General features: G+C 49.8%; 2 protein-coding genes across 2 annotated transcripts in view; one reads left to right on the top strand and one right to left on the bottom strand.

Annotated features, from left to right (window-relative positions):
- Positions 1-3,985: 3,985 nt before the first annotated feature.
- prr7 (proline rich 7 (synaptic)) lies at positions 3,986-5,657 on the top strand (the record flags this gene model as incomplete). Its single annotated transcript, XM_079737812.1, has 2 exons — positions 3,986-4,265; positions 5,167-5,657. 2 exons carry the CDS (start codon positions 3,986-3,988, stop codon positions 5,655-5,657), a joined length of 771 nt encoding a protein of 256 aa, XP_079593938.1.
- A 1,449-nt stretch (positions 5,658-7,106) lies between these two features.
- Positions 7,107-15,383, bottom strand: part of dbn1 (drebrin 1) — a 9,998-nt gene continuing 1,721 nt past the window's right edge. The window contains exons 2-5 of the mRNA XM_079738680.1: positions 12,420-12,509; positions 11,413-11,885; positions 10,778-10,877; positions 7,107-10,536 (exon numbers count right to left, since the gene is read on the bottom strand). Coding sequence (XP_079594806.1) covers positions 10,484-10,536; positions 10,778-10,877; positions 11,413-11,885; positions 12,420-12,456 — 663 coding nt within the window. The 5' untranslated portion in view covers positions 12,457-12,509 and the 3' untranslated portion in view covers positions 7,107-10,483. The remainder of the gene's footprint in view (positions 10,537-10,777; positions 10,878-11,412; positions 11,886-12,419; positions 12,510-15,383) is intronic.

Below are 15,383 nucleotides of genomic sequence, written 5' to 3'. Positions count from 1 at the left end.
GCTTTTGCAAGGTAAATGTTTGTTTATTATAATAGAAGAGAGAGGGAGCTAGAGAGAGAGGCAGGGAGAGAGAGAGAGAGAGAGGGGGGGGATAGAGAGGGAGAGAGAGAGAGAGAGAGGGGGGGGATAGAGATAGAGAGAGAAAGAGGGAGAGAGAGAGAGAGGGAGATAGAGAGAGGGAGAGGGAGAGAGAGAGAGGGAGAGAGAGAGAGGGAGATAGAGAGAGAGAGAGAGAGAGAGAGAGAGAGGGAGAGAGAGAGGGAGAGAGAGAGAGAGAGGGAGAGAGAGAGAGGGACAGAGAGAGAGAGAGAGAGAGAGAGGGAGAGGGATAGAGAGAGGGACAGAGGGAGAGAGAGGGACAAAGCAGGAGAGAGACAGAGCAGGAGAGAGAGAGAGAGACAGAGCAGGCGAGAGAGAGCCATAGAGGTAGAGAGAGAGGGATAGAGCAGGAGAGAGAGAGTGACATAGAGGGAGAGAGAGAGAGAGGGACAGAGCAGGAGAGAGAGGCAAAGAGAGAGACAGAGCGGGAGAAAGACAGAGAGGGAGAGGTAGAGAGAGACAGACAGAGAGATGGATAGACAGAGAATGGTTAGACAGACAGAGAAAGACAGACAGAGGGAGGGAGAGACGGACAGAGAGAGGGAGAGAGACAGAAAGAGAGAGACAGAAAGAGATTCAAAAGAGGACTGAAGGAGAGCTGGAGAGTTGAAAGAATAAGGAGAGGGAGAAGTCACTGTGTCCTTGAAGTGAAAACATTAATACAATGAACTCCTGTGTGTGTGTGTGTGTGTGTGTGTGTGTGTGTGTGTGTGTGTGTGTGTGTGTGTGTGTGTGTGTGTGTGTGTGTGTGTGTGTGTGTGTGTGTGTGTAAATAGTATTATGTCACAGATTAGTCATGTGACATATGTCTCTCTGCCCACGGACAGCGGTGACCTCAAACAAACTTTCAGACTTTCTTACAGTCATACACACCGTGTGCTTACACGCACACAATTACACACACACTCTCACATTAAGTCAGGTTCCCTGACTTCTACTCCCACAATGAAGCTGTTATTCTACGTTTCCTGAGTCACAAATACTACTTCCTGTGTCATCACCAGCACTTCCTGTAACAGTGACTCATACATCACACTTTAGCCCCTCAGGTCAGTATCACAGGCCTTCTCTGTTCCCCAAGTTACAAGTCATCTCTTTTATCTACCGTGACCTCCTTTGCTGTCACCTCCTTTGCTGTCTCAGGGAGGAGGTCTCTGAAGGTCCAGGGAGGGAGGGAGGAGGCAGAAGGTCTCTGAAGGTCCAGGGGGAGGAGGGAGGAGGTGTCTGAAGGAGGGAGGGAGGGAGGGAGGGAGGAGTTCTCTGATGGTCTAGGGAGGGAGGGAGGGAGGAGGTGGGACGTAAGGCAGCTTCACTTGATGCTCAGGGGAATGCTTTGTAGAAACGTCTACACTAGTTGGGCATGAAGAAACACACACAAACTGTACACTAAGCCTACGTTTAGTATGTGTGTGACAGACACACAATAAAACAATGTTTCAGACGCCGCTGTGTCTGTGAAATACGGAGCAGGACTCTGTGGGTCCTGCTGTCAGCATCGTACATCAGCCCATTCTGGGCCCAGACCCAGACCTCTGGCAGACAGACAGGGAGACGGCAGGGCTGTCTGTTCAGGGTCATCATTCATACAGACAGGGAATGCAGAGAGAGACAGAGACAGAGACAGAGACAGAGAGAGAGAGAGAGAGAGAGAGAGAGAGAGAGAGAGAGAGAGAGAGAGACACACAGGTTACTGACACCCTATCCTCTATGACGTCAGCTTCGACTCATCCTTGGGAAACCCCACTCTGCGTTTGATTAGTATTCTGTCCGGCCCCGCGACGCCAGGGAGCAATGGGAGGGGACGGGTTGCTAGGTTACCAGGGAGGAGGGGGGAGTGGCCAGGTTGCCAAGGTGAACCCAACATTCTCCAAACGGTGTTCACAGCACGACGCGCGGCTCGTGACCGAAACAGAGAAGAAAGAGCGGCGCCGTGTCGTGACAGAGCGCGCGCCTGGCTGGATAGGAACAATATCTAGAATGAATATAGAGCTACCTAATGCTGGATATGAACAATACGCATATATAGAATAATACAGGCTGACATACTGCTGGATATGAACAAGAGCGCTCATCTGGGATTCTGATCTCTGCTCGCCAAAACAGCTGCAGGTACGTTTCCTTCGTGATGTGAGACCGTACAGTGTTAACAAGGACGTGGTTTTCCGTGGGGTTTGATCAGACGTCCGAGTTAAGAGATTGACGGGTTCCTGGGGTCTCCAACGCCACTGGGGCAACACGCGTCTAAGCAGCGCCTCCCCCCCACGAGCGGAGACGCGCTCTGCCTCCACGAGCTGAGACGCGTTCTGCCTCCCCTTCACGAGCTGAGAAGCGCTCTGCACGTCCGCCCCAAACACAGGATCATTTTTACTCACCTGTATCCCACATCTGTCTCTATATTCACTGAGCCTCACTTTTAAAGTGCATTGAGGAATGGAGGATTGATAGAGGAGAAAGAGTTGATCACGGCATTCAAAGATAGCCTGGCTAAAGCTGGACGCGGTTGTAGTTGGAGAGTAACAGAACGATTATTTTAACGGATGTCAAATGTCCAATAGTGGTCCATCGTCTCTTGATTCGAGTGGAGGTGTAAGTTTGGCTTTGAGTTTTTGTTCTGCTTTGTGACCGTCATGAGTGCGTAATATCCACATATCATGTTTGTTTTTTTTTGCGTCAATGTATATATGAAGTAGTAGTACTATGCCTGGTTCCAACTAGGCAAATCTGAAGCAGCTTCATATTTCTTCGCCCAAAGTCCCCTCGTTGGTTTCTGGAAGCAGGTTCACTACGTCAACACTGTCCGCCTTTTCCTATCCTTCCTCCCTCCCCCCGCCATGAGAGGGCGCCCCTCTCCCTGTAACCTTCCTAACCCGAGGTCAAAAGGACCAGCACCCTGACCTCTCCTGACTCCTCCTGATCTCCACCCTGCTCTTGGATAACAGAATACCGAAGCCCTCCCTCCAATTTCAGCTGTTGTTGAGGGTCACCTCTCCTCAAACAGCTTCAGTCATCACTAAATAAATTTAGTTTATGTACTTCAAGAGAATAGGAAAAATGGCATCAGCTGGATTTATCTTCTGGTTGTGACCAAGCTTTTTCTGGCAGGCGCTGCAGAAGGAAATTATACCATTGCAGTGGATTTTTGTATCGCTGCCATCGCGGGCCATAACCGCTTCATTGTCTTATCTTTAATCCCTTAATCGTCATATCATTGACCATATCATCGTCTGACCCTTAACTCTGGCGTTGTCTGATCATAAACTCAATCATCGGGTGATCCTTAACCCTGTCATCGTCTGATCATTAACCCCGTCACTGGCTGACCACCAACCCTGTCATCATCAGATCGCCAACGCCGTCATCAGCAGATCATCAACCCTGTCATCGTCTGAACACTAACCCTATCAACATCAGATCGTTAACCCTGTCATCGTCTGAACACTAACCCTATCAACATCAGATCGTTAACCCTGTCATCGTCTGAACACTAACCCTATCAACATCAGATCGTTAACCCTGTCATCGTCTGAACACTAACCCTATCAACATCAGATTGTTAACCCTGTCATCGTCTGAACACTAACCCTATCAACATCAGATCGTTAACCCTGTCATCGTCTGAACACTAACCCTATCAACATCAGATCGTTAACCCTGTCATCGTCTGAGCACTAACCCTATCAACATCAGATCGTTAACCCTGTCATCGTCTGAACACTAACCCTATCAACATCAGATCGTTAACCCTGTCATCGTCTGAACACTAACCCTACCAACATCAGATCGTTAACCCCGTCATCGTCTGAGCACTAACCCTGTCATCCTCTGATCCTGTACCACAGGGTGAAGCCTCCGTGCGCCCCTCCCTCCTGAGCGCGGTGTGGTCGACATGGGGATGTCGCAGGGCACCTCCACCTTCCTGGCCTGCTTCACAGGGTTCTGGCTGCTCTGGGCGCTGGTGGTGGTGCTGTGCTGCCTCTGTGGCGCCCTGCGTCGCCGGCTCAAGAGCGGCCAGGAGCGGCGGCTGAGGGAGCAGTGTCTCAGGACCATGGAGACGGAGCCCGCCGAGTGTCCACCCCCGCTCCCCGCCTTCTGTCCCCCGCTGTGCCCCTCCTCGCCCAGCCACGGCCCCCTGACGCTACCGGAGGCCCACTGGGTCACCTTGCCAGGTACTGGTTGGTCAGCCTTCACCTTATCACTGCACCTGTAACCTGACCACTGCTACTGGACCACCACAACCGCTACCTGACCACGGCTTCTGTGACCCGACCACTGCACCTGACCCCTGGTTCTGTTACCTGACCACTGCACCTGACCCCTGGTTCTGCTACCTGACCACTGCACCTGACTCCTGGTTCTGCTACCTGACCACTGCACCTGACCCCTGGTTCTGCTACCTGACCACTGCAACCCAACCACTACACCTGACCACTGCTACCTGACCACTGCAACCCGACCACTACACCTCACCACTGCTACAGTTACCTCTCCACTGCTACCTGACTGCTTTACCTGACCACTGCACCTGACCCCTGGTTCTGCTACTTGACCACTGCAACCCGACCACTACACCTCACCACTGCTACAGTTACCTCTCCACTGCTACCTGACTGCTTTACCTGACCACTGCACCTGACCCCTGGTTCTGCTACCTGACCACTGCACCTGACTCCTGGTTCTGCTACCTGACCACTGCAACCCAACCACTACACCTGACCACTGCACCTGACCACTGCAACCCGACCACTACACCTCACCACTGCTACAGTTACCTCTCCACTGCTACCTGACTGCTTTACCTGACCACTGCACCTGACCCCTGGTTCTGCTACCTGACCACTGCACCTGACCAGGTTTTGTCTGAAAATGAAAGATAAGGAGAGGCCAGAGAGCAGTATATCTTCTCTTGACCATTGACCCTCCTGGTTGCAGAGTTTGCCTACCGAATGTGCGCGTCCCAGATTAAAAATGACCAGAATACTTATTAACACTAGTTCTGAATGCGAAGGATGTTACTTTTGCACACTTAATGCATTGAAAATGACTTGACTTTTGAATTTCTCTCGACAGATTCAGACCGGAACCCCCCCTGCTATGAGGAGGCAGTGTTGATGGATGATCCCCCCCCATCTTACAACGAGGTCTTGGCGGACCCCCTACATGGCAGGGCCGTCTTCCTGAAGCCCCCCCAGCAACGAGCCCCACCCCTTTCCCCCCGGGAGCTCCAGGGGCGGGACCCCGAGCTGGCTCTGCAGTCGGTCTCCAGCAAACCTCCGGCACCGAGTCCTGAACATGGCTACTGCTCTCTGATCCAGCTGCCCTCGGCCCGGCACTGGGACGGTCTGGGTCAGCTCCTGTCCAACATGGACTTGAGCCACAACATGGACCACAGAGGCCTGCTGCCGGAGGCCAGGACTCAGTCTGAGTTCTTGGGCTTCAGCGGGGTGATCGGGATGCCAGGCTTCCAGGAGCTCCACGCGGTTCAGGAGGGGAATGGACTGGACTCTGGCTGTGGCCTCCGCAGGGGGTACCCCATGCTGGGCAGGAGTACAGCTGTTTGAGGGGCTCCCTCATCACAGATATAACAGGCCGTGGGCTCCCCAGGGGGTACGCCATGCTGGGCATGAGTACAGCTATTTGAGGGGCTCCACCCGCACGGATATAACAGGAAGTCCACAGTCTCTGTGGAGAACTTAGTTCCATCCTGACCAGGCTCTGGTCATTGGGTTCTGATCCCCCCCTCGTTCCTCTGGAGCTGAGGACGTTTGATCCAGCCCCCCGAGGGAATGCCTGTTCCTGGTCATCGGACCACATCTTCATCTGTATAGGTTCTCAATTTGCGATGATGTGGTAACAGGTCACAGTGCTATCCGGATTTGCTTGTATTAAGTGATAAGCATCAGCAGCCTTCACCAGACTGTTGGGCTTTTTCGCCAGGGATGGATTTTCTGAACTCACTGACAAACTGCCTTGGACCTGCCTTCCAGCCACCCAGATAAGGATGAAAATGGAGGTTTTTATTTTCTTACGAACCCATTTGACAATTATAAAAAATAAAATAATAAATAAAATAAAAAACTATGTGTACAAACTAAGTGATCCATTTAACTAATTTAAAAGGGACTGCAGCTTGTCTACGTCTGGCCTCAGCACCAGCCTCCTGCAGTAGTGCCATGTGGGATCTCAAGCTGGACCTCATAGTGCTTATGTTCTGGTGAAGAGAGGAGCTGTCAGCCATCACCGTCTGGGAGTGGGTTGGCCCAGATGGTCGGACAGACCTGATAGGCCAGACCAGTACACAATGAGGGTTTTCACTGAAGATCGCGGAGCTGCTGTGCATTTTGTAATTGTAAAGGCATTAAAAGTGGAACCATGTTACTATCACGTCTTGATGTCCATGCTTCATGGGTGAGGACATAGACTAGGATTTAATGCAGAGGTAAATAACGACCTGAATAAGTCCCTCAGGAACATTTATGATTTATGTGCTACACACCAACGGCAAATAATCATTCAGTTATTCATTTAAAGCTGCAATCTCGAAGATTTCTGTCCCGTTCGCTTTGGTGAAACCTTTGGCGATGAGCGGTCAGTTTACCCAGAGACAACAGTATCGTGACCAAAGCTCTAACTCGCGTAACAAACAGACAAACAAGGGTTTCAAAGCTCTTACTCACGTAACAACCGGACTTAGGTGTTTAACTCGACTTGTCTTTCTGTACGTCTGTGCAACAAAACAAGTTTGTTGTCATTATCTAAACTGTAGTAGTGGGATTTTAACCGGGGTAACTTTCAAATCAGCCTTTAGAATACAGCGCACGTCTCCTTCCTATTCACCAATCACACTGCAGGAGGCGGGGATCTGTTGCTATGGAGACCCACCGCTCAGCCGCCGGGACGCAGGATCGATGATTGATTGATTGACAAGGACATCGACCGATAATTCACACGAGAGACGAGACGACACCTGTTTTTTTTTTCTAACGTCTTTTATTAACGTACATCAGCGAGTCAAAACATCGTGTGCTTGTTTGAAAGAGAGCGGGCGGCAGACAGACAGAAAGGAAGTCATTAGAAAAGACTGATAGAAAAGAGCACGACGCGCAAGAGAGAGAAAGAGAGCATAAATAGAGAGGAGTAGAGGTATGGAGCTCTGTTATTCTTCTAGTAGTAGTAGAAGTGGTAGTAGTGGTAGTAGTAGGTGTAGTACTGTTATGCTCATTTAGAGTCGCATGTGTGAGGGTCTGAGTTCACACAAGGCGACTATAAATGAGGTTTAGACTGTTGGTAATGCAGTCGTGTGTGTGTGTGTGTGTGTGTGTGTGTGTAACAGGTTGCAGATGGTGGAGGATGGGATGGGGGGGGGGGTCTCAGACAGAAGTAATCTCCCATAGCAACCAGGTAGCCGTTGGTTACCACGGAGGAGGCCTATGGCCTAGGCTACGCACCCAGCCTCTGGTCTAGCTAGCAGATTAAATATTAAAATATAGGTTCCATTATATCCCTACTTCTAGACTTTGTACAGTAGATTACGAGGAGACGACTGGATGAACACAGAGCAGCAGGAAGTCTAGCAGGAGGCACGCACTAGGTGTTCCCTCTAGACTTGTCCCCAAAACAAATGACCAAACCTTTCGGTCCCCTCTGCTGTGTCCCAGGTAGAAGGAATCATAAGATAATAAGAATAATACTTACATTTACAACGGTTAATAAAGCAGCCCATCAAAGCTATTTACATTTTTCATTGGATTCTATTCGTGTCGTTATTGATTCTTTTTAGGGGGGTTATTGCTTTCGTGGCCCAGGTGAGTCTGATCCAATCAGAACGTCTGGATCTCCAGAGGGGTGGTTCCGGAGCGCAGGGGAAGCCTTGTGCCCGCTGCCTGCCTGGGGTCAAGGGTCAGGGGTCAGTAATAGGATGGGTCTGAGACAACAGGGTGCAGACCAGCTTGGGACCTGGGTCCTGGGGGGGGGGTTCCTGTTGGGATAGAGAGCCCTGCCTGCTGTCGTTGTACTTCGTTCAGCTCTGGTTCTGCACTTCACTCTAAACAGCCAGCCAGAGGAAAAGGCGGGAACTAACCGTCCACACCGGGTAAACATACCTTCACCGCAACCTGGGGAGGACTCAGATGAAGCCTACGATAACGACCACATGACGATCCCTCGGTGACGCGACGCAGCGTCCCTTATTGACAGGAGCTGCGCCACTGTGTCCGAACTCTAGACCTCACAGAAGGGAAAGTGCTACAAGGCGTTAGCTGCAATGCTACGTCGCTACTGTATGAAATACTAACAGTACTGTCGCTAAGAAGAGGAAATTAAAGGAGTGAGTGAAGACCGGAGGTGGCCTTGTTGGGACCTTCTGATCTCGGAGGTCGGTCCCGTTGAAACCATCGTTCAGAACCCTAGGAGTGGAGGATCAATCAGCCCTTGGAGATTTATTGGAATGCTGATCAGAAACTGATCAGGATGGTTTCAACGGGTCAGTAACGAGGCAGAAGTATAGTGGGATACTAGTAGGACTATAGTCGAATACTAGTAGGACTATAGTCAAATACTAGTTGTACTAATAGTCAAATACTAGTAGAACTATAGTCGAATACTGTCAATACTACGACTATAGGCAAATAGTACAGCAGCTGACATCTAATGAGGAACGTGTCAACATACGATTTGATATAGCTTCGGTGGCTCGGGCAGAATAGGATTTGGCTCGGGCAGAATAGGATTTCAGTTGTCGTGATTCGTTCTACGAGTCATTCTTTTTCATGAATGAATACTAGAAAGGACAAATTCCTCAAGGCACTCTTTAAATAAATTCTTTAAAGACTGTTTAAATACCTTAAGATACATGCTGGTCTACCAGAAAGAAAAACCTCAGCTCCAGCTCCACCAATCAGAGACAAAGCCACTCCAGCTATCATCAGCTGCACCAATGAGGGAGCCCTATTGCCCAAATAATGAGGCGGAACTATGAGTTCCCAGCTGTCTAGCCTCAGTGCTCTTACTGTATATTTATTAATATGGGTATTATTGCATTTCACACAGAACACCACAAAATAACACAAGAGATCCATCGGTTGGAGCACTCATCCCGACAGGAAGTTAAGTGTACGAGACTCCGCTGCTCCTTCCTGTGACCTCCTGGGGTGACAGGATGTGCTTCTTTAACAAATCGGCATGAACTCGGTAAGTATGCCAGACAAACATACGAGGCCTCCCGCTAGGCTGGGAGGAGCTGAAGCATCAAGCGAACACTGCAGGCAGCACTTCAGCCTCACAGGCCTAGCGTTGGTTGTTTCATCCCCCGGTCGGGTGGAGGTGGGTGGAGTTTAGACAAAAGGTCACGTGGTAGCACAACTACCAACTGAAACGACCAGTTACGTCAAACCACTACAGTAGAGGGGTTCCCCAACACCGGGCATTACACTGACCTGGTTTGAGATGTATAGAATGTAAAGGAAGTCTTAGTTTGAAGCCCTACCACCATCACCACCCCTTCAGTGCTCTCCTCACCCTCCCTCCCTCGCTCTTTCGGACCCTAACGCCTGACATGTTTCAAAAGTAACTCAACATGTTGACATGTTAGTAGTAACGAGTTAGTAACGCATGAGTGGGGATCGACAGCTAGTATCTATTCTGTCTCCGTAGCAACAGACAGAAAAAGGAAATAGAGGAATTGGGTTTCAAAATAAAAGCGTACATGAACAAGACAGATGGAAGCAGCTAACAGCATCCTAATTTAATAGAGAATGAATGCTGTTGAGGCAGAGAGCTAGCTTGCCAGACCTACAGTTAGCTGGAGCTACTGCTAGCTAGATCTAAAAAGTGAGAGCTACTGTATAGGGCTGGGCTAACCAGAGATACAGCTAAACCTACTGTATAAAGCCATAAATAAGCTTTAGCTTAAGCTAATGTATGGTTCAGCAAGCTCAGCTATAGCTGGCTGTGGCTCTGGCTAGCCCTGGCCAGGGCTAGTTCATCTAAATACAGTAGCTCTAGCTGACTATCGCTCTTGATAGCTCAGCTCCATAGCGTAGCTCTAGCTAGCTTAGCTCCATAGCGTAGCACTCACACACTTCAATAAGGATTCCCAGCTTCCAGCTCATATATCTGCAGCAACACATTCAAAACAATAAATAAAAATATCAAATGCAGAAAAATAGAAAACAGAAATTATCAAATAAATCAAGATTTCTTAAACCCATATTTCCTTAAACAGAAACTCCAAACCTTTCCAGGGGGCTAATGTTAGTTTCTTTCTAGGGTATTATACAGAGGAGGATGCAAGACTTATTACTTTTTGTGTTTTGTAAAAAAAAAAAACAGTTTCCTAACGATGCACTTGTTCCTCTTCCTGGTCTGGCAGCTGCCCCTGATTGGTCGGCTAGTCGTCATCTTCATCCACAGGATCTGTGTCCCAGCAGGTGATGTCAATCTCTGAGAACACACGCACGCACATACACAAACAAATTAAACATAAAAACACACATATTCACATTAGTTTTTATTATTACATAATAATAAACAAAAAAATTGTATGATGCATTGTATTACTAATGTTATACTAATTTAGTAAATATAATGTCCCATAATACATATTATATCTAACATATTGTAACGTGTACGTGTCCTATACATAATAATATATATTTGACATAAATCAGAAAACGGAGTTCACCTGGTGGCTTGTTATAGAACACAGGCGTCGGCTTAGCTGTGGTGTCCTCTGATTGGCCGAATTCGTCTTCCTGTGATTGGCTGAAGTAGCCCTCACTCGCCTGTACAGACAGACAAGAGTGAGGAGGTTATAAAGTTCTTCAATCCTCTCAAAGTTCGTCCTGTGTATTTATATGTTCAGTCTTCATCTTTATTGCTAAATACGCATACATTTCTTCAAACCTAAATGTTTTTTCTGCATTGTTCTCCTATTGCTGTGAGAGCCAAGTCAATAACGTTCCTTTAATCATTAAATGAGTAATACCATCGCCGTCCTACAGGGGGCACTAAAGGAGCACCTTTGAATGTTATAAAGAATGGGATTGTAAGGCAAGATGGATTCCTCCGAACCAATAAGAGGAGAGATGCTCTGATTGGTTAGAAATTAGCTGGGCGTGGTCTAACATCTAAATGGTCTCAAACAGATTGAGTCAAGCAGTGCCCATGAGTAGTATTAATAAGTAGCACTAATTAGTGGTATTATTTAGTAGCATTAATTATTGGTATTAATTAGCAGCATTAATTAGTAGTATTAGTAGCATTATTAGTAGTAGTCATTAGTTCATTCATAATATTTTCTCATGCCTCATCCCTCACCTGGGTTCCCTCCTTCAGCGCTGTCTCCCCATTGGTCAACAGTCGCTTTCCATCCTCCCCCTCAGGCCCCTCCCCCGCCGCGTGCTGCAGTGCATGCTGGTAGCTGAGGGTCATGTGATCAATCCCCGCCACGTCCACCAGGCTGCTGGGCTCGTCCTCGACAACGGGGGCGGAGCAATGCGACGCGTCCATGATGTCATCGAAGCTGAGCAGCGGCTGCGGGCGCGGGGGCGGAGTCTCAGTGGTGATGTCACCCATCAGGTCGACCAGATTGGTGGACTGGGAGGCGGGGGCGGCGCCAGCGGCAGGGCCGGGGGCGGCGTCCCATACGTCCACCAGGCTGTCCGTCGCAGAGCCCCAGGGGGCGGGGTCGGGGTCGCGGGCCTGGGGGGCGACGCTCTGGACCGGTCTTGGGGGCGTGGCGTCAGACTTGGGGGGCGTGGCCTCTGAAGCTGGCTGCTCCGGCTTCGAGGCTGTGAGGACGGCGAGGGAGTCAGTCCCCTTTATAGTGCACTATTTATTACCCATAATGCACCCTGAAACTACAACTGATGTATCTCATGGTGAGGTGAGGACTGTCTCCTGGTGTGGTGAGGACTATCTCCTGGTGTGGTGAGGACTATCTCCTGGTGAGGTGAGGACTATCTCCTGGTGAGATGAGGACTATCTCCTGGTGTGGTGAGGACTATCTCCTGGTGTGGTGAGGACTATCTCCTGGTGAGATGAGGACTGTCTCCTGGTGAGGTGAGGACTATCGACTGGTGAGGTGAGGACTGTCTCCTGATGAGGTGAGGACTATCTCCTGGTGTGGTGAGGACTATCTCCTGCTGTGGTGAGGACTATCTCGTGGTGTGGTGAGGACTATCGACTGGTGAGGTGAGGACTGTCTCCTGGTGAGATGAGGACTATCTCCTGGTGTGGTGAGGACTATCTCCTGGTGAGGTGAGGACTATCTCCTGCTGTGGTGAGAAGTATCTGCTGGAGTTGGCGTGTCGGGGGTATCATACCGTCGTCGGCTCGGCTCGGCTCAGGGGTGGTCACCATCTTGGGGGTGGGGGTCACACCGCGGTCCACACTCACTGCAGCATCATCATCACCTAGGCAACACATCCCGCTTCGTCAGAGCCACCTCCCACACCTGCCAGCCCTCCCAGCCTGCATCCCGTCAGTCAGTAGGCTGACATGTGATCTAGATCTAGATCTATGCTTCAAGTCTCTAAAGTCTCTCAAGAACTCGACTGTGGTCACTGTTGACAGATGGGATTTATCCAGAAGCCATCGTCACAGATCAGCCATTATAGTCTAGGTAGGGCTTGGGATTCTGGCACCAACCAATGTGGGCAGGCATGAGGTCATTGGGATCGAACCCTGTACCTCACACACTAAACAAACTAAAATGTTGTTTCAGGGCCCCTATGTTAACCCTAGGTCTGATGTTGATGAGTCAACACAGTCCATTTTTAGATGAACCAGATTGTGACATCAGAAGTGGGAGTGTCCACTCAGGTGTACCACAGACAGATGAACTCTTCCCTCGGCGTTAATCTACCCATCATACATCTGGGTGGATACCCCCACTTGTGACATCACAAGTGGGGGCGTCTGACTTTTGTGGTCACAAGCGGATGAATTTTTTGGGGTACGAAGGTGAGGCCCCGACGTCGATAAGCCATCCAAACACGTGACAGACGTGACGAACAACACGCAGGAACACGATACACACTGACGACTCCGTGAAGACAAAGAGCATCACACAACAACACACAACGCCACACGAGACCACCGGCCCAACGACAGTACTGCAGCCCACACACAGCCACACGCACGCACGCACACACACACACGCACACTTACGCACACACACGCACACACTCACGTTTGAAGCGGTCGGCAGGAGAAGTCCATGCAGGAGGTTAGAGCGAAGGAGGAAGAGGAGGAGCAGGAGAGAAGGAGGAGGTGAGGAAGACAGAAGCAGAGGGTGAGACTGGAGGAACGTTAGAGTGTGTTTCTTCGTGGTCGTCTTCTTCTAGGTTCCGTGAATAATAATTCAAGGTCAGTAAGTGAGGAAGGAGCAGGAGGCATCTGAAGAGCTGATGGAGCATGGAGCCAACAGCTAGCACACACAGCGACGCCGCAGGCTAACTAGCACAACAACACAATCACCTCCTGGCTGGTTAGCTGCGCAACCTAGCCTGATCCACTCTGCAGGGTCATACTGAGGATACTGTGTCTGTTCATGTTAACAGGAAGTAAGGTTGTTCGTACAGGAAGTGATTGAAACACTGGTGCTAGGGGTAGGATAGTAGGGGAACTAAGGGGTTGGGGTATGGGAGATATCGCCGATGTCCTAATGTCAGCCAAGATATCGTGGATGATATCATATTTGACATTGAGGATAATGGAGCAGATTTCGGTGTGCGATCAGCTGTTGAAACCTCGTGCTTGGGACAGACTCCTGACATCAGTGGAGAAGATCTAACCGATTATCTCGTAGTGTGCACATCTTTACAGATTCGGTAATCTGCAATCTGAAGCCTTCTGATCTAGCCTGGTCACCATCCGGAAACGATTTACACAGCGATTCACTAAGACGTTCAGTTCTGATATAAGCACTCAGACATTAGCTCTGATATAAGCACTAAGACTTTAGTTCTGGTACAAGCACCAAGACATTAGCTCTGATACAATCACCAAGACTTTAGCTCTGATACAAGCTCCAAGTCATTAGCTCTGATATGAGCACCAAGACGCTATCTCTGATACAACCACTAAGACATTAGCTCTGATATAAGCACTGAGACGTTGCTCGCCACAAACTACAGCAAAAAACTTGTTAAGATTTATCTATCGTTTTGTGTGTGGCCTCTCTCACTATTAAAAATGATCTTTAGTTTAATAAACGAAAAATGTCGTCTGTCCCCAGTTTCAGCTGGTCGCTAGGGGGGTGAGGGGTTGCTAGGAGACGGGACTGGGGGTGGTTAAGCTCCGCCCCTCGCAGGCCTGTACCTACCGGTGAACGTCGGTATGCGTAGGGGGGAGGGGCCCCGAGGGGCGGGGCTTGAGCTGGGCTCGCTGACGCTGTGCTGTTGTCGGAAGAACGGACTGTCCACACGACCTGCCACACACACACACAGCACCACGCGGTGCACACACACACACACATACACACAGCACCACGAGGTGCACACACACACACATACACACAGCACCACGAGGTGCACACACACACACAGCACAATGCGGTGCACACACACACACACAAACACAGCACAACATGGTGCACACACACACACACACACACACACACACAGCAACACACGGCCCACACGAGGTGCCCGGACAATGGGAAGACAAAACGAAGAAGAGAGAGGGAGGGAGAGGAGGGAGACAACGGGGGAGAGAGAGAGAGAGAGCGAGGGAGAGGAGGGGGACAACGAGGGAGAGAGAGAGAGAGAGAGAGAGAGAGAGAGAGAGTGAGGAGAGACGGGGGAGAAAGAGAGGCAGGGGACCCCATAACAATGAGAGGTGTAAAGGATTGTGGGTAATAAGGGCATGAGTCCCGTTAACATAAGACGAACGGCAAGGAGAGACCCGGGAGAGAACATGGAGAAGGGGGAGTGAAGGGGTGAGGGAAGGATGATGGAGGGATGATGGATGATGGATGATGGATGGAAGGATGGTGGAGGGATGATGGATGGTGGATGATGGATGGATGAAGATGGAGGGACGATGGATACAAATGAAAGACGAACACCAGGTGAGGGCCAAATCATTTGCAACGAAAAGAAAAGAAAGAGAGAAAGAAAGAGAAATAAAGAGAGAGAGAGGGAGAAAGGTAAAGTTTGATTAGTGTTTAATCGGTGGACTTTGCGGCGTGCAAAGCGGCAGGACCTCCTGGCTGACGACGAGGCTCCCATGTTCTGGGGAACCAGAAACCAGATGTTCTGGCAGCAGACCCAGACATGAAGTCA

Source organism: Pollachius pollachius (assembly GCF_949987615.1).
Source record: "Pollachius pollachius genome assembly, chromosome: 6".
NCBI classification, from domain to species: domain Eukaryota; kingdom Metazoa; phylum Chordata; class Actinopteri; order Gadiformes; family Gadidae; genus Pollachius; species Pollachius pollachius.
The sequence above is the reverse complement of the archived record's forward strand: the minus strand, read 5'-3'. Positions and strand labels throughout refer to the sequence as shown.